The 19,857-nt window shown below is 50.2% G+C and overlaps 2 protein-coding genes across 2 annotated transcripts in view; both read left to right on the forward strand.

The window, feature by feature from the left end:
* Positions 1-18,310, forward strand: part of Cpt1a (carnitine palmitoyltransferase 1A) — a 61,136-nt gene extending 42,826 nt beyond the window's left edge. The window contains exons 10-19 of the mRNA XM_005351617.3: positions 1,053-1,248; positions 3,185-3,373; positions 3,988-4,093; positions 7,236-7,352; positions 9,929-10,093; positions 10,677-10,811; positions 12,120-12,272; positions 14,651-14,764; positions 14,986-15,078; positions 16,345-18,310. Of these exons, the coding sequence (XP_005351674.1) occupies positions 1,053-1,248; positions 3,185-3,373; positions 3,988-4,093; positions 7,236-7,352; positions 9,929-10,093; positions 10,677-10,811; positions 12,120-12,272; positions 14,651-14,764; positions 14,986-15,078; positions 16,345-16,431 (1,355 nt within the window). The 3' untranslated portion in view covers positions 16,432-18,310. The remainder of the gene's footprint in view (positions 1-1,052; positions 1,249-3,184; positions 3,374-3,987; positions 4,094-7,235; positions 7,353-9,928; positions 10,094-10,676; positions 10,812-12,119; positions 12,273-14,650; positions 14,765-14,985; positions 15,079-16,344) is intronic.
* A 901-nt stretch (positions 18,311-19,211) lies between these two features.
* Positions 19,212-19,857, forward strand: part of Tesmin (testis expressed metallothionein like protein) — a 14,442-nt gene continuing 13,796 nt past the window's right edge. Inside the window, exon 1 of the mRNA XM_005351616.3 lies at positions 19,212-19,664. Coding sequence (XP_005351673.1) covers positions 19,281-19,664 — 384 coding nt within the window. The 5' untranslated portion in view covers positions 19,212-19,280. The remainder of the gene's footprint in view (positions 19,665-19,857) is intronic.

The raw sequence follows: 19,857 nt of genomic DNA on the forward strand, positions 1-19,857 counted from the left end.
TTTTTTTTTTTTTGTGAGACAGGGTCTTATGTAGCCGAGGCTAGCTTCTAACTTGATATGTAGCTAAGACTGGCCTTGGCCTATCGATTCTCCCAGGTGGTGCACCATCATGCCTGGCTGAAATTTTTCATTGTTTTAAGATTTATTTTTGCTTTTTATTTTTATGTGTCTGTCTCTTTAAATGTATGTGTGAGGTGGCCAGAAGAGGGCACCAGATGCCCTGGAGCTGGAGATACAGGAGGTTGTGAGCCACCTGATGTGGGTATTGTGAACTGATCTCTGGCCCTGTGGAAGAGCAGCAAGTGCTCTTAACCACTGAACCATCCCTCCATCCCCTGAAACAGCTTTCATTCTGGAAATGTCCACTTTCTTCATCAGAACATTTTCCAGGGTGTCTCTTATAGAACCACGTGGCCTGGGTGCTTTGGACTCGTGAGCTCTGTGGGAACCGGGTGTTCATTCATAGGGGAGACTGCTGTATTATTTCCCGCTGTCATAAAATACCTGTCCAGCAGCCTATAGAAGCAGGTGTATGGCGCTGGCAGTTCCGGAGACATCAAGTCCATCCCTATCACAGGGGAGCACAGCAGCAGCAGGCACTGGAGCTAAGAGCTCACGTCCCTCTCCACCCACTGGAAGCACAGGCCACGCACTGGGGAGGGTAGGAAGGCCGTGCCCATCCCAAAGGACACTCTAATCCTTCCCAGGTAGCCACCAACAGGGAACCAAGTAGTCAAATGCCCGTGACTTTGGGAAACAGCCGTTCAAACCACCGTGCCTGTCAGCCTTGTTTCATAGACGAGGAAACTGAGACAGGATTGGTTTGGTCAAAATTCAGTTTGGAATCAAGGACCACACACCTGTGATCCTAGCACTCAGGGGGTAGAGGTCGGAGGATCGGGAGTCCAGGGTCGTCGTTGGCTATCTGTATAGGGAGTTGGAGTCCAGCCTGGGCTACATGAGATCCTCTCTCAAAAAGCCAAATGCTCAGCTCTGAGACTCCCACCAAGGCCTTCTGACTTGCTGTCTCTTCCTTTGTGTCCTCCCCTCAGACACCATCCAGCACATCAAGGACAGCCGGCACATTGTCGTGTACCACAGGGGCCGCTACTTCAAAGTCTGGCTCTACCATGATGGGAGGCTGCTGAGGCCCCGAGAGCTGGAGCAACAGATGCAGCACATCCTGGATGACCCCTCAGAGCCGCAGCCCGGGGAAGCCAAGCTGGCCGCCCTCACAGCTGCAGACAGGTGCGCGGCCTTGCAAACCCTTCATGGGTCTGGGTTCCACAGTGCTCCAAGGAGCTCTTCCTGAACAGGGTCCATCCCACGGATACCGGCAGTAGCACCAAAGCAGCCAGAGCACTGTCACTGTGTCACGTCTCACTCCTGGTTGTGAGTCACACAGGCAGTGGGATTCAGCACGTGACAGCAGGTCTGTAGCGGTAGGGAATAACACAAGGGCGCTTGGTGTAGCCTTTTGCACGGGGCTATGCACATACTTGTTAATGGCCTCAGACTTGCTGTGTGGCTGAAGCTGGTCTTAAAACTAGGGTCCTTCTGCCTCCACTTCCTACCTGCTTGGATAAAGTCCTGTACCACCAACATCCAGCTAACTTCCTTTATTTCTTGATTTCTCTTTCTGAGGCAAGTGCTCCACCACTGAGCAAGCCCCCAGCCAGGGACTTGCTTTGTATGTTGTACGTGTGTGAGTAGTGTATGTGCGTGCAGGGGCTCTTTAGCTATTGCTCTCCATCTTTTTTTTTTTTTTTTTTTTTTTTTTTTTTTTTTTTTGAGACAAGGTTGCTCCCAGGACCTGGAGTTCACCGATTGGCTATTCTGACAAATCAGTGCGCTCTAGGGATCCTCTTGGCTCCACCTCCTCAGTTCTAGGACAATGGCAAATGGCCACAGATCCTTAGGTTTCTGAGCTGGCTCCCCCTACCCCTCTTCAGTGAGTGTGTCTTCAAGGCCAGCTCCAAGAGATCCAAGGTGTGAGAAAGAGAAACTGCCCTGTGCCCTGCCTTGTGCAGAGTAAGGAGCAGTGGAACAAGAAAGTGGGGAGGGGATTTGTCTCTCTGAAGCCAAAAGTAGCGGACATTTCACAAAAGACCGCCTTCCACAGAGCTCCAGAGCTGCTCTGAAGCTGCTGCAGCAGCCAAGGCCAGGGGCCAAACACTTTAATCAGGAGTTGCTCCGGGCACTCAGGAGAAACAGGACTGTGCTGCTTGGCGTTGGGAGCCTGGTACTAAGAAACCTGTTTCATCTCTTGCCTTGAGGGCTAGGGTGCCCTGGGAACATGTGGCATTTGTGGGTGTTAACACACCAAAACTTGCCATAGTGTGGGGTGGAGGCAGGCAATGGAGCTATAGCAGAAGACCTGGAGGCTAAGGACCAAGTTAGGGACCTAGGAACAATGAGAGGAAGCTCCTGCAGGGGTCTTTGAAGGGACATGGGCCTACCAATATCAACAGTGCGGTGGGCACAGGATGGTCATCTTGGTAGTATCATGTGATCTGGGTTCAGGGCCAGATGGTTTCACTTCTTCCCTGCTCCAAAGTAGTTGTGGCCTGTTCTCTGTGCCTCAGGTTTCCTCATCTGAAAGATGGGTTTATAGTGCTGAAGATATCAGTGGACTCATGTCTTCAGAGAGGCTCAAGGCAGAGGCTGGTTCAAGGGCTAGGTCCTTCAGCATTTTTTGTGGCTTCTGCAGGACAGGGAAGGACGCCCCTCCCTGGCAGCCGCAGACACAGGCTGGACTACATTCTGAGCATTTATTGTTGATTTAATTAAAATCGCATGGCTAGTCAACTTCTTTGGTATCTGTGCATGCGTGTGCGTGCGTGCGTGCGTGTGTGTGTGTATGCATGCATGCGCATGCTCAAGTATGCACACTTTGGGTGTTGTTCTTCAAGCACCAGCCATCCAAATTGATTTTGGAGACAGTTTTTCACCAGCCTGGAGCTTGTCAGTTTGGGTGGCCTGGCTGGCCAGTGAACCCTGAGGAGTGACTTTGTCTCCCTAGGCCTGGGATTGTGAGCATGTACTGCCTCACCTGGCTCTTTTACATGGACTCTGGGGATGAACTTTAGGTTCTCATGCCAACAAGCAAGCACGGCTGTCCACTGACTGAGCCATCTGCCCACCCAGGGCAACTTTCTTTAGATACATTTATTTCTTGCCACAGAGTGCCCTGGGCAAAGTGTCGGCAGACCTATTTTGCACGTGGGAAAAATAAGCAGTCCCTGGACGCGGTGGAAAAGGCGGCATTCTTCGTGACATTGGACGAATCGGAGCAGGGTTACAGGGAGGAGGACCCGGAGGCATCGGTAGACAGCTACGCCAAGTCTCTACTGCATGGCAAATGTTTTGACAGGTACCCTCTCCCTTTTATCTTCAAGGTTGGTGGGGAATTGTGGGAGATGTCTCAGGTACGCTTTGGAGCAGCTTCCCCGTGTCTGAACCCACCACAAAAGTTGTCCTGTGAAGGCTCTGCTTGCTTCCCTCAGCACACTCGCCCATCCACAGACCAGGCCAGAAGGAGTTGAGATCCCTTCCTTTGCTCGCCCTACCACTCTTTTTAACTGTGCGTCACTGGGCTCTCACAGTGCAGAGCGGGGTCAGTCCCGGGAGCTGGCACTGGCCTTGGTTGTGGTTGTGCAGCTGCTGAGGTTCTCCTTCCTGGATCCCCTTTCCAGAGCTGTAAAGTGAGGAGGCGCCTCCCAGGCCTGGCTGGAAGGGGCACGTGCTAGTCTGTGTTATAGTAGTCAGTGCCACTCTGGTCTCAGGACACACATGTTGCATTTTATTATTTATGAATGACCGTGTCCTTTGTGTCCCTTTATTGTCACCTTCCTGGGGTGTAGAAACCTGGAGAACTCACTGTCAGGGGCGGGGAGAAGTCATTGGTCCATGCAGAAACACATATACAGCTTTTGGAATCTGCTGTCTATGTAAGGCTGGAAGCCATGATCATGCTTTCTTCTGTAGGTGGTTTGACAAGTCCCTCACATTTGTTGTCTTCAAAAACAGCAAGATAGGCATGAACGCAGAGCACTCCTGGGCGGACGCGCCCATCGTGGGCCATCTGTGGGAGGTGAGCCACGCCCTTCTTACCTGTTGCTGAATATGGAAGGTGCATTGGGGAGCCCAGCCCAGACCCACTTGAACTTGGCTGTATTTGTCTGATTTTCTCTGTATCAGTTACATTTCTTGTCTGTGACCAAATAACCTGAGAAGGGGGTGGGGGAAGAGGTTTCTTTCAGCTTAGGCTTTGACGGGACTGGCCCAGTGTGGCAGTGGAATGTGGGGGCTGCTGGCACGCTTCCCAGGGCACCAGGAAGCAGGGCCCTGGCTGTAGAGCTCAAGGCCTGCTCCCAGTGATGTACTCCTCCTAGAGTCCAGAGCATCCAAAGTAGTGCTGCCGGCTGGGGAGCAAGAGTTAAAACACACAAGCCCATGGGGGACTTCTTATATTCAAACCACAGCACTTAGTTCTTTACTGGTGTTGGTATCATACAGGAAGTTACAGGCATTTGAGTCTTGGTTTCCTGGAACTTAATGTTCCTTGGGTATAGGCACATGTGATGTCTCTTCATGGAACCAAAACCACACAGTGACTCGGCTCACACAGCTTGGGTCATTCTGAAATAACACACTTACTGGTAGACTTCCTGGTTTTCCCACTTACTCTAGTTTGAGGGCAAACAGAAAGACACATGTGTGAGTGTGAGATGCTGCACATGCTAGGCCGGTATTCCACACCAAGTCCATAGTCCCAGCCAGGTCTAACTAAATCAAACATGTTAGACTTGAACTCACTCAGTTGCCTAGGCTCAGACCTGGAATCCTCTTGCCTCAACCTGTTGAGTATCAGAGATTTATAGGCATTACCATCAGGCCTGACTTAAAGTTTTGGCTTATAAAATGGCAGTGTACAAGTTGCCAGAGAGATGCTAGCAAGGTAAAGCACTTGCCATGAAGGCCTGGTGATCTGAGTTCAATCTCTGAACAGGAAGGTAGAAGCTGAATGGGTCATGCATGCACTCACACACATCGGAATAATTAAATTAATAATTGAGTGAAAAATTTTAAGGAGATGTATCTTATTGAAAACTTTTGTTTCCCTATTTTTGGTTTTGAGACAGGGTTTCTCTGTAATACAGCCGTTATTGTCTTGAAATTCACTTTGTAGACCAGGCTGGACTCAAACTCACAGTCTCTGCCTCTCACATGCTGGGATTAAAAGCATGTACCACCACATCCCAGCTTTTTTTTTTTTTTAACTTTTTGATGATTTATTTATTTTTATTTTATGTGCATTGGTGTTTTGCCTAAATGTGTGTCTATGTGAGGGTGTCAGGTCCCCTGGAACTGGAGTTACAAATGATTGTGAGCTGCATGTGGGTGCCTAGAACTGAACCCATGTCCTTTTGAAGAGCAGCCAGTGCTCTTAAACTGTTGAGCCTTCTCTCCAGCCCCAACTACAAACATTTGTTTATTAAAATTACTAAAATCCCTTTAGGGTTACTTGAAGATCACCACGTCTCTCCCCTGCCCTCTCTCCCAACGCAGCTTTCAGAAACACAGAGGGGGTGTGGGGTACATAACTGGCCCCCTAGAGCCCAGGAGACTGAGGTACGAGGTCAAGCTTGAGGCCAGCTTGAACTACAAAACAGAGAGGCAGAGAAAAAGAAAAGGAGATTGTCCTTGGGACCAGGGTGCAGATCTGACATTTCTGCATTGGCTCCTTAGTCAAGTGTCTGTGTTTCAGAAATCAGAAGCACTTTAAATGCTGGCACAACTCCCAACAAAGTTTAAATTTTTAGATTTCAGACTAGAGATGTTCTCTCCCTCTCTTCCTTCCTCTCTCAAGAGTCTCACCAATCCATGGCAATCCTCCTGCCTCAGCCTCCAGAGTGCTGCTGGGAGTACAGCTGTGCACTGCCACACCCAGCTAAGACTTTGCATCTTAGTTTCTTCTTGCAGTGCTGTACCCAGGATTTCTTTCCCATGGTGCAAAATCAGCTGCAGAGTGCATGCTGTGTCTTCCTGCTCGTGCACGTGCTCTGCCCTCCTTCTGGAGGGGGGAAGGTTTTGTCCCCACCAGGCCCTGATGCCAGCAGAAGTATGGACTCTGTCAACCCAGAAGTACAGATGCCTCACCTACATTAGCCGCTCCCCCCCCCCATGTCCCTGGGAAGCCCTGCACAGCCCAACGGAGCTGTGCCCATCAGAATATCCCAGGAACACATGCACAGAGCTGTTGTTGGGTCACGGAGCTAGGCAGCTTCCATAAGAGGACAAATGGTGGCATATGCCTGTAATTCCAGCACTCAAGAGGCTGAGACAGGAGGATTACTGAAAACTTGAAGGCAATCAGAGCCACATAGTAAAACAGACAAACAAAACCCCAAAAGCATGGAAAAAAAGAGATAAAGAAAGAGAAGTCGATAAGATAGCCACATAGTCTCTCTGATTTTTAAGGTTTAGTGTGTATATGTGCATATGAGTGCAGTATATGCAGCAGCCAAAAGGGGGCAGCAGATCCATTGGAGCTGGAGTTACAGGTGGCTGTGAGCTGGGGACCAGACCCTAAACTTCTGTCAGAGTAGTGAGCACAGAGGACACTCTGGGCTGAGTCATCTCCAACCCTCGGGCTAATACTTTAAAGTAAGTCTGATCAAGATAAGGTTAAGGAAGGAAACTCTTAGGCCAAGGATACTAGTAGAATCAGCATTTAGTTTTCTGTCCATGTGATGGAGTGACTAAGGCTCTTAAATGGAGCCCAGGAGCCTGGGAGAGTGCTGGGGACCCGGCTCTCATCCTGAAGGCACAGGGCCACATTGCCACAGGGCTGGTTCTGAGATGTGAAGCAGCATCCAGGGAAATGCCTACGCTTCTCCGGTATTACAGAGGACACCCAAAGGCTGTGCAGGTGGACACTGGAGATGCTGAGGCCGTGACCTGCCGTGTGGTTTAGAGCCACAGTTTTACCCTCCCAGGGCCTGGCCTCTAGCTGTCTGGGAGCTTCCTGGTCTCTGCTGTTTGGGGTTTTTAAGATTTATTTTGTGCGGGTTGAACTGAAATGGGCACCCACCACCCACCCAGCTGGTGGGCACTGGGGAAGGTGCTGCCCTTGCTCCCAAGACTGGTCCCAGGTGTGTTCTGTGCTGGGCGTGGAGTAGACACTATACTCACTAGGGTTTTCTCTTCCTTTTCTGCTTCTTTCTCCTCAGTATGTCATGGCCACTGACATCTTCCAGTTGTGTTATGCAGAGGATGGACATTGTAGGGGAGACACCAACCCCAACATCCCCAAGCCCACCAGGCTACAGTGGGAGATCCCAAGAGAGGTATGTCTGCTGATCCAGAGACCATCATTCACCTGGGTGGAAGTGCTCAGTCTTCCCATGGTGCTCTTGACACGGTCCTGAGCTCTGTTGACAGAGAGAAAGCTGTTTGCCCAGAGTATGGGAAGGGCCTGGGCTGCTGAGGGAAATGGGGCTTCAGTTTCCGACTCTGTTTGGATTCCAGCTGTGAAGTCACTGAGCTTTTGTGACTTCCTTGAAGACAGAGATAAAAACATAAGTCACAGCTGGGCAGTGGTAATGCAGATCTTTAATCCCAGCACTCAGGAGGCAGAGGCAGGTGGATCTATGTGAGTTCGAGGCTAGCCTAGGCTACAAAATGAGTTCCAGGATAGCCAGGGCTAAACAGAGAAACCCTGTCTTGAAACAGCAACAACAACAAAAACCCTAAGTCATGTTGACTTGAAATCCTCTAAGTGGTTTGGGGTTTTTTTTGTTTTGTTTTTGAGACAAAGTCTCATGTAGCCCAGGCTAGATTGGAGCTTGCTGTGTCCCTGGGGACAGCCTTGAACTTCTGATGCTTCTACTTTTAACCACTTGCGTGCTGGGCTGGCAGGTGTTGACTACACCCTGGGTTTTCTGGCTGTAGGGATGGCACCCTGGACTTTGTACAAGCTAGGCAAGCTCTCTACCTACTGAGCTATGCCCCCCCCAGATGTTTATAATTTTTAAAACTTAAAACATTATTGGCTCCCCATATGTATTTTGGGGCTGTGTAAAGGTGGCCTACTTCTGTCATCCCAGCCCCTGTGCTGAGGCAGGAAAACTCCTATGACCTTGTCTCAGAAAACAACATAAGATTCTGAGATGTGGTTTACGCCTGTGAAATTTTATAAGTGTAAGTAATATTATTTTTTAAAGGACAACAAAGGATTTTTTTATAGGAGCCCTGGGAAGAAGGGATGTTAGGGTGGGAATTTCTGGGTCCCGAGAAGTACTTTTCGTGGCCTCCACCTGCTAACCCCCTCCTGACCTCTGGCAAACACTGATCCTTTTATTGTCCTTTAAAAAATAGTATTATTTCACACCTGGAAACAATGTATTCTGATTATATCTATTCCTCCCTCCTCCCTCCAACTCCCCCTGCGTCCTCCCTCCAACTCCCCCTGCTTCCTCCCTCCAACTCCCCCCTGCATCCTCCCTGACACATCCCCCTCTCAATTTCATGATGTCTTTATAAGTTTTACTTTTAATTATGCATGTGCATGCCCTTGTGGGTATATGTATGTGTGTAGAGCCACAAGTAGTTGTGAGTCACCTGATAAGGATGCTGGGAACGGAACTCGAGTCCTCTGCAGAAGCAGTACACACTGCTGAGCCACCTCTCCAGATTCTCTACAAAATAATAACTACAATCCACTGAGTCCACTGATGCTCTCAGTGTGCTCATGGGTATGGGCTGGCCACCGAAGCAGGGAACCTCCCATTGGTCTCACTCCTAAGGAAAAATGACATCACCATCCCCAGCAGCCATGGGTGCCAATAAAGCCTCAGCTCAGGCTGGGGCTGCATGAGCCTCTCCCTGCTCCTTGCTGCAGCGTTAACTGGCTGAATCTTGTACAGGCAGCCACAGCTGCTGTGAGCTCGTGAGTATACCAGTCCTGTTGCAGTCAGAAGACATGTTTTCATGTCCCCCTTTCCCAGAATATCTTCCTCAAAATGACTTGCTTTGTGCAGCAGGCCTACAATTGTTGAAGCTCCCTTGAGTCTCAGGTGGGAAGCCTTTCTCTGTGGAGACCCCAATGGCAAATCAAAAAGTATGGTCTACCAAAGTCTGAGTTTGTTGGGCTTGCTCATGCAGCCTGGGTGAGTGTTGCTTCCAGGAGCCTATGACCCCAAGAGCAGCTGTGCCAGAAGACAGTCTGACTCAGCTTGCATGATGGCTACCCCATCGCCCCTCACATGGAGTTCTGCTTTCTGGTACCTTTCCATTACCCACATAGCCTAGCATCTTCCAGGGTGACAAGGCTACTTGTGGTTGGGGCAGAATCACATACAAATGACTACGAGAAATGTGAGGGCAATCTGACTATGACATTTGTCACCTAAGTGACCTCCAGTGTTAATTCATCTGATCTGGCTGGCTAGGCATGTGTCCCCTTCCTTCATTGCTACTCCTGTTAGCCCCTCCTGAAGCTGCCCATCTCGTCAAAGAAAACCTTCCCCTTAAAGAGCAGGGTCATCGTCCTATCAAGGGCACAGAGTAGCTGCCCTCTCCTGCCAGACCCTCCAAACAAGTACTTGGGCATGGGAGAGGGGTTGCCTTGGAAGTTTCTTGCGCATAATGCTAGTCGCACTGATGATGTTGCCTGTCGTGTGTGAAGGACTGTTCTGCACTCTACAGCAGTCTCATGCGCCGCAGGGGCTGTGGTTTCTGACTGGGTTTCCCCACTGCTCCTGGGGTGAGGTAGAGATGCTGTGCTTTGACTCACAGGACTTCCAAGTCGCCTTTCCAGAAACATCCCAGAAAATGTGCAATGCACATTTGCAAACTTGGTTCTGTCCTGCCCCGCCCTGTTCTGTCATGCTTCCCCACTGAGTGGAGCCTCCTCTCCCTGCAGTGTCAGGAGGTCATAGAGACTTCCCTGAGCAGCGCCAGCCTTTTGGCAAATGACGTGGACCTGCATTCCTTCCCATTTGACACCTTTGGCAAAGGGTTGATCAAGAAGTGCCGGACGAGCCCCGATGCCTTCATCCAGCTGGCACTGCAGCTGGCACACTACAGGGTAAGAGAGGATCTGAGCTCATCGTGGGCACTAGGGGTTCTCACAACACACACATCTGGGCTGTTTCCCTAGTGGGCAGAGGAGGTAGAAAGCCCAGAATGAAGAGCACCTGACACCAAACACCAGCACCTCCCACCCAGGTCTCTGAGGTACTGAGGCATGGAATGTCACACTGCTGATCACCCATGGTTTCTAGTGACATCCCGCTCAGCATTAGCTTCTGTCATAGACAAGACAGAGTTTGAGACGTCCACAAATGAACAGTAAAACCTTAGAGTAGGCTCAGCAGCTTAGAGGACTTGGGTTCAATAGAAGCACTCACACGTCAGCTCACAGTCATCTGTAACTCCAGTCCTCAGGGATCTAGTGTCCTCTTCTGGCCTCTGGACACCAGGCACATATGTGTTGCTCAGATGTACATTCAGGCAACACACCCAAACACATAACGATTAAATTTTGAATAAAGGGTCGGGGGGAGGCAGATTCCCTCCTCCTCCCGGCCCCGCTCCTGGCCACTTGTCCCTGTAGGCGAAGATGGTCACTGCAGCCTGTCAGCCCTGAACTGTGTTCCCTTCCTTCCTAGGACATGGGCAAGTTCTGCCTCACGTACGAGGCCTCCATGACTCGGCTCTTCCGAGAGGGTAGGACAGAGACTGTGCGCTCCTGCACCACAGAGTCCTGCAACTTCGTCATGGCTATGATGGACCCCATGAAAACGGTAAGGTCATGACGGCTGAACACAGCATGGTGCGTGCTTTCTCGGAAGACCCTAGAAGCTGACCATGAGGCTCTCTAGCCCTTCTGTATGTGCCCTTCCATCCGTCTCCCTTCTCCCTCCTCCCTCTTCCCTCCTTCCCCTGTCTCTCCCCAGCGCCTCATGCAAAGAAACAAAAAACATTTAAGAAGCTCAGCAGGGACATGTACAGAGAGAGTATTGTCCACTGAGCTTTTGGGAATAAGATTATTTGTCCTGAGAACCTTCACATGAGGATGGGCACAGCGCAGGAACAGGAAACAGACATCTATCACTGGTGTCAGTGGACTTTGACTCTGGGATCTTCCGAGCCTGTTGCTTGCTCTGCCAGGCAAAGCTGGGACTTCCTTGCTCTGCCTCTTAGGAGCCCTGTAGTAGCCTTATGAGAATGAAGAAATAGACGCTGGACTGAGATGAATTCAGTCTACTGCTGGCCCCAGCTAGCACATTCACATCTATGCCCAGTTCTCCAAGCTCCTGGATAGGTGCTTGCCACCAGCAGACAATAGGCTACAAGAGAGCTCCAACTAGGACTCTCTTTCCTCTAGAAAAAAAAAAAGGCAGGTGATGCTATTTGTCACTAGAACTTCAATATGACCCAGAGGCCGGGTCTTTCATAGGAGGGTCAGTGCCTTGACATATCTCCGTGTAAAGGGCACATGTTGCTCAGATGATGTTGTAATGTCCAGAAGAACCTTAAAGCAGTGTATGTGTATGTGATTGTGGCGTGTGTGTGTATGCGTGTGTGTACGTATGTGTGGTGTGCATATGTGAGTGTAAACGGAGGCCAGAAGTCAGTGTTAGTGTCTTCCTCCTCATTCTCAGCCTCTTATTTTGAGATGAGGTCTCTCACTGAGTCTGGAGAGACTGCTATTCTGGCTAGACTGGCTGGTCAGCAAGCCCTGAGGAACGAGATTTGGTCCTTGTGCTTTTGTGCAGCAAGCACACGACTTCAGTTCCCTGAAGCATCCCATTCGGATCACATTGAAGCCCTCACAGTACCATTTTAGCAGAATTGCCAAGGAGGGTGACAAAATAAACTGAGGGACAGCTGGGCTTTGGCTACCTCACGGGGGTGTGTACACAGCAGACACCCACACAGGGTGTCCCGGCAGCATCTGGGAAAGGATAGTGGGCTGGTGGAGTTCTGTCACAACATCCTGGTCACGGAACCCTGGCACATCCCACAGCCTTTTACAGACCACTGAAGAGAAAGTGGCCTGGCGCACAACAGAACCATGCAAAGCATATCCTTGTCCTGTTGACCCTTAGGCGGAGCAGAGGCTCAAGTTGTTCAAGATAGCTTGCGAGAAGCACCAGCACCTGTACCGCCTTGCCATGACCGGTGCCGGCATCGACCGTCACCTCTTCTGCCTCTATGTGGTGTCCAAGTATCTGGCAGTTGAGTCTCCTTTCTTGAAGGAGGTAAGCCGCCTGCCCCGGGCTGCACACTCGGCCTGCTTGCCGGAAACATCTTAGTATTGCTCCAGCTTTGCGCATCAGCATGGGTGAAAGGGCAATAGGCCTGTGGAGATGCAAGCTGCAACTTTGGTACCATGTTTCTTCAGCAGCTTGGAAAGGCTGATGTGGGCCCTCCTCGCAGCAGTAACAGGAGCAGAGTGCTGGTGAAATATGGGAAATAATCAGGAAGAGATGAGCACTGAATGTCTGTCAACTTTGTTCCCTGTGCACTCATGTGAGCAAGGGTGCATGCGGAAGCCAGATCAGCTATCTCTAGCATCACCCTCCACCTTACTCCCTTGAGAACTGAACCTCCAGGGTCAGCTCACCAATTTTTTGGCAAGACTGGCAGCCAGCAGTACCATATAGTACCGTTTCTGCCCACACCCAGGACCGGGGTTGCTGGTATCCGTACTGCTCCATTTGTTGTTGTTTGCTAGGGATCTGAACTCGGGTCTTCATGCTTGCACAGGAAACATTCTTACCCACTGAGCCATTTCCCCAGCTCCTCAGTTTTGTTCTTATTGTTTTGTGTGTATGACTATTCTACCCATATGTATATCTGTGTACTGTGCTTAGTGGAGGGCATTGGGTCCCCTGGAACTGAAGTTACACATGGTTGTTAGTTGTACAGATGTGGGTGCTAAGGACAGAGGTCCTCTGGGAAAGCAGCCAGGGCTTTTAACCAATGAGCCATCTCTCCAGCCATCTATTTTTGGGTTGAGGCAGGATCTCACTATATAGCCCTGGCTACCTTGGAACTCAGTATGTAGACCAGGCAAACCTTGAGCTCACAGAGATGCACCTGCCTCTGCCTCCCAGGTGCTGGGATTAAAGTTGTGTATTACCACACCTGGCTTCATCTTTGTTCTTAATATTTGTGAGTTTAAAATTCTTTTTATTCTGTTTTTTTTTATAATTTATTTTTATTTTATCAGCATTGGTGCTTTGCCTGCATGTATGTCTATCTGAGGGTGTCAGATCTTGGAGTTACAGACAGCTGTTAACTGCCATGTGGGTGGTAGGAATTGAACCTGGGTCCTCTGGAAGAGCAGTCAGCACTCTTAACCACAGAGCCATCTCTCCAGCCCCCAGTTTAAAATTTTTTTAAAGTTTGAGGTAGGCTCACCATATTGGCCAATATGTTCGCAAATTCCTGTGTTCAGATGATTCTCCTGCCTCAGCATCCTAAGGTAGCCAGGACTAAAGTCATGTGCTGCTACACCCAAATTTTTAAAACTTAGCGTTTTTGTTGTTGTTGTTGGAATTGTTTTTGGGGGGTTGTTGTTTTTTTTTTTTGTTTGTTTGTTTTGAGACAGCATCTCTACGGCCTCAAACACATATGTAGCCAAGGCAGCCTAGACTGCAAACCTCTTTGCCTCCACCTCCTAAGAGCTAGAATTATTGGTGTTCAGCCTGGTTTTCCTGTTCTGTTGAGACAGGATCTCACTTTGTAGCCTAGGCTAGCCTTAAATAGCAATCTTCCTGGCTCAGCCTCCTGAATGTTGGGATTACAGGTATGTATCACCATACTGACTTTGAATAGTGACTGAACAACCAGCTTGGAAAGTCTGTAAGTGGGCTCGCAGAAGCTGTCCCAGATCCCACTGACGGTCCTCCACCTCCCGAATGAGAGGTTGTTTGGTCAACGGGAGTGGCTTCCTACACACACACTTTAATCTTTGTGCAGCCTTCAGGGTCTTTCCTTGTCTCCTGTTAGGGGTCCTCAGGCAACACAAAGGAGGGGTGTTCTATACTGCTTTCTGCTGCTGTCTTTAAGTCTCACTCTGAGAACGTGCCACTTGGGGAGGAATGAGTTTATCTGGCTACATTTTTAGGTCACAGCCCATCATGAGGGAAGTCAGGGCTGGAACTTAGCAGAAAGCATGGAGGAACGCTCCTTGATGGCTTGGGCACAGATTCACATCTAGTTAGCCTTCTCTAAAAAATAAAATGTTACATTTATGAGCGTTTTGCCTGTGTATACATATGTCTGTGCATCACGTGTTATAGACAGTTGTGAATCACCATGTGGGTGCTAGCAGTCGAATGGGGGTCCTCTGCAAGATCCATGTCTCCTGCCCTCTCCAACTAGATTCCTTGTACAGCTCAAGATACCCTGTCCAGGGAACAGAGCCACCTCCAATGAGCTGGACCTTCCTGCATTAGTTAAGACAGTCTTCCACAGACATGTCCACAAATCAGCTTGACACAGTTACTTAGTTGAGAATGCTTTATGTCCGGCCCCCAGGTGATTCTTGGCTATGTCAAGTTGACAGTCACTGCTCACTAGGAGAAGGGGGTGGGAAAGTGTCATTCGGACATTTCTTGCTTTGTCGCAGGTTTTGTCTGAGCCATGGAGGTTATCCACAAGTCAGACTCCTCAGCAGCAGGTGGAGCTGTTTGACTTTGAGAAAAATCCAGAGTATGTGTCGTGTGGAGGTGGCTTTGGGCCGGTAAGTATAGCCAAGCACACTCACTAACTTCAAACCCATCCCATTTCCTCAGATCTACTTACTACATAGGTCTAGGCTGGCCTTGACCCCACTACGTCAGCCTCTCCAGTGCTGGGATCCAGCAGTGAGGCCCCACTGCTGCCCAGTTTATATTGAGAACATGAAGTCCCCATACACGTGATCTCATTTCCTAGTGATGACACTGACCTCTGTCTCTGCAGGTTGCTGATGATGGCTATGGTGTTTCATACATTATCGTGGGAGAGAATTTCATCCACTTCCACATTTCTTCCAAGTTCTCTAGCCCTGAGACAGTGAGTATACTGGGAACTCCTTTTTCCAGAAATGGGTTAATTTTCGTTTTGGAAGGAGCACATCTTTTCAGAAACATTCAGTTGAGGTGTCAACATTTATTAGCTTATTTTCATATAGATAAATTTCACTCATTTGAAAAGCGTAAGTTTATTTCGTTTACCTACTTTCACTGGTTAGCAGTGGTCTTAGTTAGTGTGTATGTATGTGTTTCTGTCATTCTCTCTATTTTAAACTCTGTGAACAAGTTCTGGGCTCACATGAACTTGACGCTGTCTGAGGGAGCCCCTGGGAACCTGTTTGATGTCTCTGCAGCATCAGCCATTATGCAGTCAATGCTACAAAAGCTTCCAGGCTGCCACGCCCCACCAGACACAGAGTTTTTTTTTTTTTTTTTTTTTTTTTTTGGTTTTTCGAGACAGGGTTTCTCTGTGGTTTTGGAGCCTGTCCTGGAACTAGCTCTGTAGACCAGGCTGGTCTCGAACTCACAGAGATCCACCTGCCTCTGCCTCCCGAGTGCTGGGATTAAAGGCGTGCACCACCACCGCCCGGCCAGACACAGAGTTCTTGAGAATGTGGTTCAGAAAGCCAGGCATGAGGTGCACACCTATAATCCTAGGAATCCTGTACTCTTAGGAAGCTGAGGTATGAGGGTTGAGAGTCAGAGATAGCCTGGGATATAGAACAGTGACAGGGAGGCCTCAGATCTTATCCATCTGCCCACATAGCAAGTCACCTATGGGCTGTCCCCCTCTGAATGCTCAGGCTGCTTTCCTCACCCTTTCTGTCATTCCCTCAGAGCTCAGAGAGTGAGATGACAGGAGGCTGGACTAACCCAGGGACGGATGATAATGGGAGACTCTCTGCATTCCTTTTTAGTGTCCCCCCGCCCCGTGTGTGTGTGTGTGTGTGTGTGTGTGTGTGCATGCACGCACATGGGTACAGAGAGCACTGGGTATCTACCCTTATCTTTATTCCCTGGAGACGGTCTCTCTATGAACTTGGAGCTACTGTTTGGGCCCAGGCTGTTTGATCAGCAGGTTTCCACAAATCTTGCTGCCTCTGCCCTCATCCCTGGCTGGTTAAGGCCATGCATTGCTTTTACATGGGTGCTGGGGACCCAAACTCGGGTCCTCAGGTTTGCACAAGCATTTTGTCCACTGAGCCATCCCCCAGCTTCTTTCATTTGACCTTTAAAGACTTGATGCAGTCCATGCTCCTGCCTCAGCCTCAGCTGCTGACGTGGTGTTCTGCTCTGTTTCCTTCAGGACTCACACCGCTTTGGGAAACACTTGAAAGAAGCCATGGTGGACATTATCACCTTGTTTGGCCTCACCACCAATTCCAAAAAGTAACCTCCTGAGCCACATGGAAGGAAGACAAACTCTTGTGATACAAACCAAATGAAGAATAGGTGTTGCTCCTGATTGTAGGACAGGCAGAAAATTGCTCTCCTAAGACTCAGTTTTCCTTCCAGAAGGTTTACCGCCTGTCTCCCTAGAACAACAGTAGGCCCCACTGTGAAGTGTGACCCTACTACATCCAGAGATGCCCTGGCTCCTGGAATACTGGGCACAGTCCCCTCAAGTCTTTTGAATCAGCTCCTACTGGATGAAGAGATTAAAATGCTGGTGAATTCCTGGATTATTAGGGTTGTAGCTTCACATGTGTTGGAGGTGACAAGACTTCCTTGGGGGTAACTTATAAATATCTGGGTCTGGAGGGTGCCTGACTCCACCCAGGCAGTGCAAAGGTCACCTTGTCTTCGGAGCCAGTGGACGTAACAGCTAACACACCGTAATGCACTAATGGAATGCTTGGGCCTGGGCTGTCATCCCTTTGGGAGTCCACATTTCCAGGAAGGAGGACACCACCTCGTCAATGTCACCATCCTCACACGTCTTCAAAACCCAGTGCCTTAAAGTCGCAAGCCCCTTGGTAAGCGGGGCATTAGAGACTTATTTGTCAAGTCTTTGGGTGGATATGTGAGGATGTGGCTTCCCCTCACGGTTTCCTACATAGGGATGCCCACCCCTAAGTAAGCACTTCCCCTACCCCAGAAGACCAGGTCCCTCCCTGGTGAGGCAGCAGTGCTAGAGTCTCATTGAGCAGCAGAATATGCATGTGTCAGCAGCGGGGAGCAAGGGTTCGGGAATCAAACTCTATAGTTGGAGACCAGCTGGAGAACGTGGCTTGGTATATTTGGCAGCTGGTGGGGCAGCTGGTGGGGCAGCTGGTGGGGCAGCTGGTGGGGCAGCTGGTGGCAAGGAGAGTGGGACCCTGGCCAGTGACACAGGCAGCCAGAAGACACACACCCTAGACATCAATGCGATCACCTTCTAATCCCACCCAGTCAGAGAGGAGACTTGCTCTCACTTCCATAGAAGATGAGATCGTTTTGGCAACAGACTCAGGGGTCTCAAGCGATGGGTGCTTTGTACCCAAATGCCATCCCTCAGTGGGAGTGCCTTTCTGAAAGCGCCTGATGGCCTGCAAGACAATTCCATACCAAGTCTGTTTGGACTTTCGAAAACAGAAGCATAACGGATTCCCCCACATCCACACCCTGTCTGACAAGCTTAGCTACCGGTGTTTTAAATCTGTATTTATTTTTCTGACCACTTCCAATGTGCCCTCTGGCCTGGATGAATTCCTGCCTCTGTGCTAGCAGTAACACGAAAGTCAGGGTGACCAGCCGTGCCAAGAGGTGCAGGCAGAACCGCTTATGCATGTCTTACGAATATGTGTGTATAGATTTTGTAATCTAAAACAATTACATCTAAGAGGGCCAAAGATTTTTTCCTATTAAAAATGGAATAAAAGGCAGCATAAATACAAAAGCAGAAGCAAGCAGTACATCAGAGCCTCCTAAGTTCTGCTGTTCCTGACCACTGACCAACCTTTGTTAGCCCAGGAGCCCTGCTGGTGCCCAAGTGTCACATTCCTCTCTCAGGTTTCCAGTCCTTGCTGCTCCTGAGCAGTTACCAATGCAATTTTCTGTTCCTTACAGGGTGGAAGGGTGGGCTTTCATTGTGTGCTGAAAGGAGGCAAGACTATGATGTATTTAATTTAATGTGGAACAAAACATAGTCTTACCTACCACAGCCAAGGTTTGAATTCGGTATCCTAATCTGTCCATTGCCTGTAAATACCATATGCTGTCTGGATATAAATCTTAGAAATGCATGTGTGAATGGAAGTAGCTGACCATTAATAAAACATTAACCCTGTCTACTCCAGCATTTGTCCCCGTCTCTGGTGTCATACTAATCAGTGAGGGTTATATGACAAGTAGTGGCCTCTGAGCAGGCAGTGTGGGGGACACCACTGTGCATATACAAACAGATGGGTGAGGGAGAGAGAAAGAGATAATAGGTAGATAGATAGATATTGATAGATGATAGATAGATAGGCTGGAAGGTGACTTAGAGGTTAAGAGCACTTGCTGTTCTTGCAGGAGACCCAAACTCTCTTTGCAGCATGCATATGGTGGCTTACAATACCTGTAACTCCAGTTCCAGGGAATTAGACAGCCTTTTCTGGCCTCCTCAGTCACTACACTCACATGTATATGTGTGCGCCCACACACACACTTCCACCCTCTCTAATAATAATAATCTTGGGAGAGAGATGAGATAGCAAGCTAGGAGGCCCTCTTAGCACGGCTTACTGCTTCAAATTCCCTATACGCCAGTCAAGCTTTTAACCCCAACTCTTGGGAGGCAGAGACAGACAGATCTCTGAGTGCCTGGCCAGCCCTGGGCTACCTAGTGAGAACCTGATTAAAATCAAAAACTGGTGGAAATAATGTAAATACTCAAATACAAAATTCTCAAAAGAAAAATATAAAAAAAAAGAAACACCACTTTGGGGGCCTCAGTTTCTCCACTGGGGGCAGGACTGATTGATCCCTGGAGAATGAGTCCCTCCAGCCTCCATTCAAGCACACAGAAAGGTCCTGCCCACCAGCCTCAACCCAGGCCTCGCCCATCATGCTCAGGCCCCGCCCACCACGGCGCAGAGCCCGCCCTCCACGACAAGGCCCCGCCTACCACTACCCAGGCTCCTGTTAGCTTGGCCGAGGCCCCACCCACCACAGTCCTGGCCCCGCCCCGTCCCTAACGGTCAACGGCCTGCACAACCTGTCAGGGTCGAGGCCCGCTGGGCGGCCGCGTCGTGTCGCTGCTCTCGGGTCCCCACGACCATGGAGGATGCTCTGCTCGGAGCCATGACGGGCCCCGAAGACGAGCTGGGCGCCGAGCTGTTCTGCCCGGAGCGTGGGTTCACGGACGGGCTGGCGCTGAGCCCCGCGACGGGTGCGGCTGAGCGGGATGAGCTGCCTGTGCTGGCCGACGCCTACCTGGGCGCCACCGAGCCTGGGGAACAGCTGCTGCGCGCTCTCAGCCCCTCGCCGGGCGCCGAGGTACCGGCCGCCCTGCTCGGCGACTTCCCGGGGCTGCCCGAGCTCCGCATCCCAGACGACGCCGGGCCGCCGCCCGCCTACAGCGTGCACGTGCTGTCATCGTTACTTCCCGGGGCGCGCGGGCCCGCGCTGTTGCCGCTGAGCGCAGGAGTGCGCGTGATCCCAGTAAGCGCCGAAAGGGGGCGCCGTCGCACCGTCTCTCCGCGTGCATTACCCGCCCACCCGCCCCCCTCCCTCGGGTTCTTGTCCCAGACCGCAAGTTCACAGAGAGTCTGCGCGTCCCCGGGTGACACCTGAGTATTCCTCAGTCTCCCTGCCCAGCCTGTTCCCCCTTCCGGAACACACACCTGCTTAGCGT

Source organism: Microtus ochrogaster, chromosome 8, assembly GCF_000317375.1.
Source record: "Microtus ochrogaster isolate Prairie Vole_2 chromosome 8, MicOch1.0, whole genome shotgun sequence".
NCBI lineage: Eukaryota > Metazoa > Chordata > Mammalia > Rodentia > Cricetidae > Microtus > Microtus ochrogaster.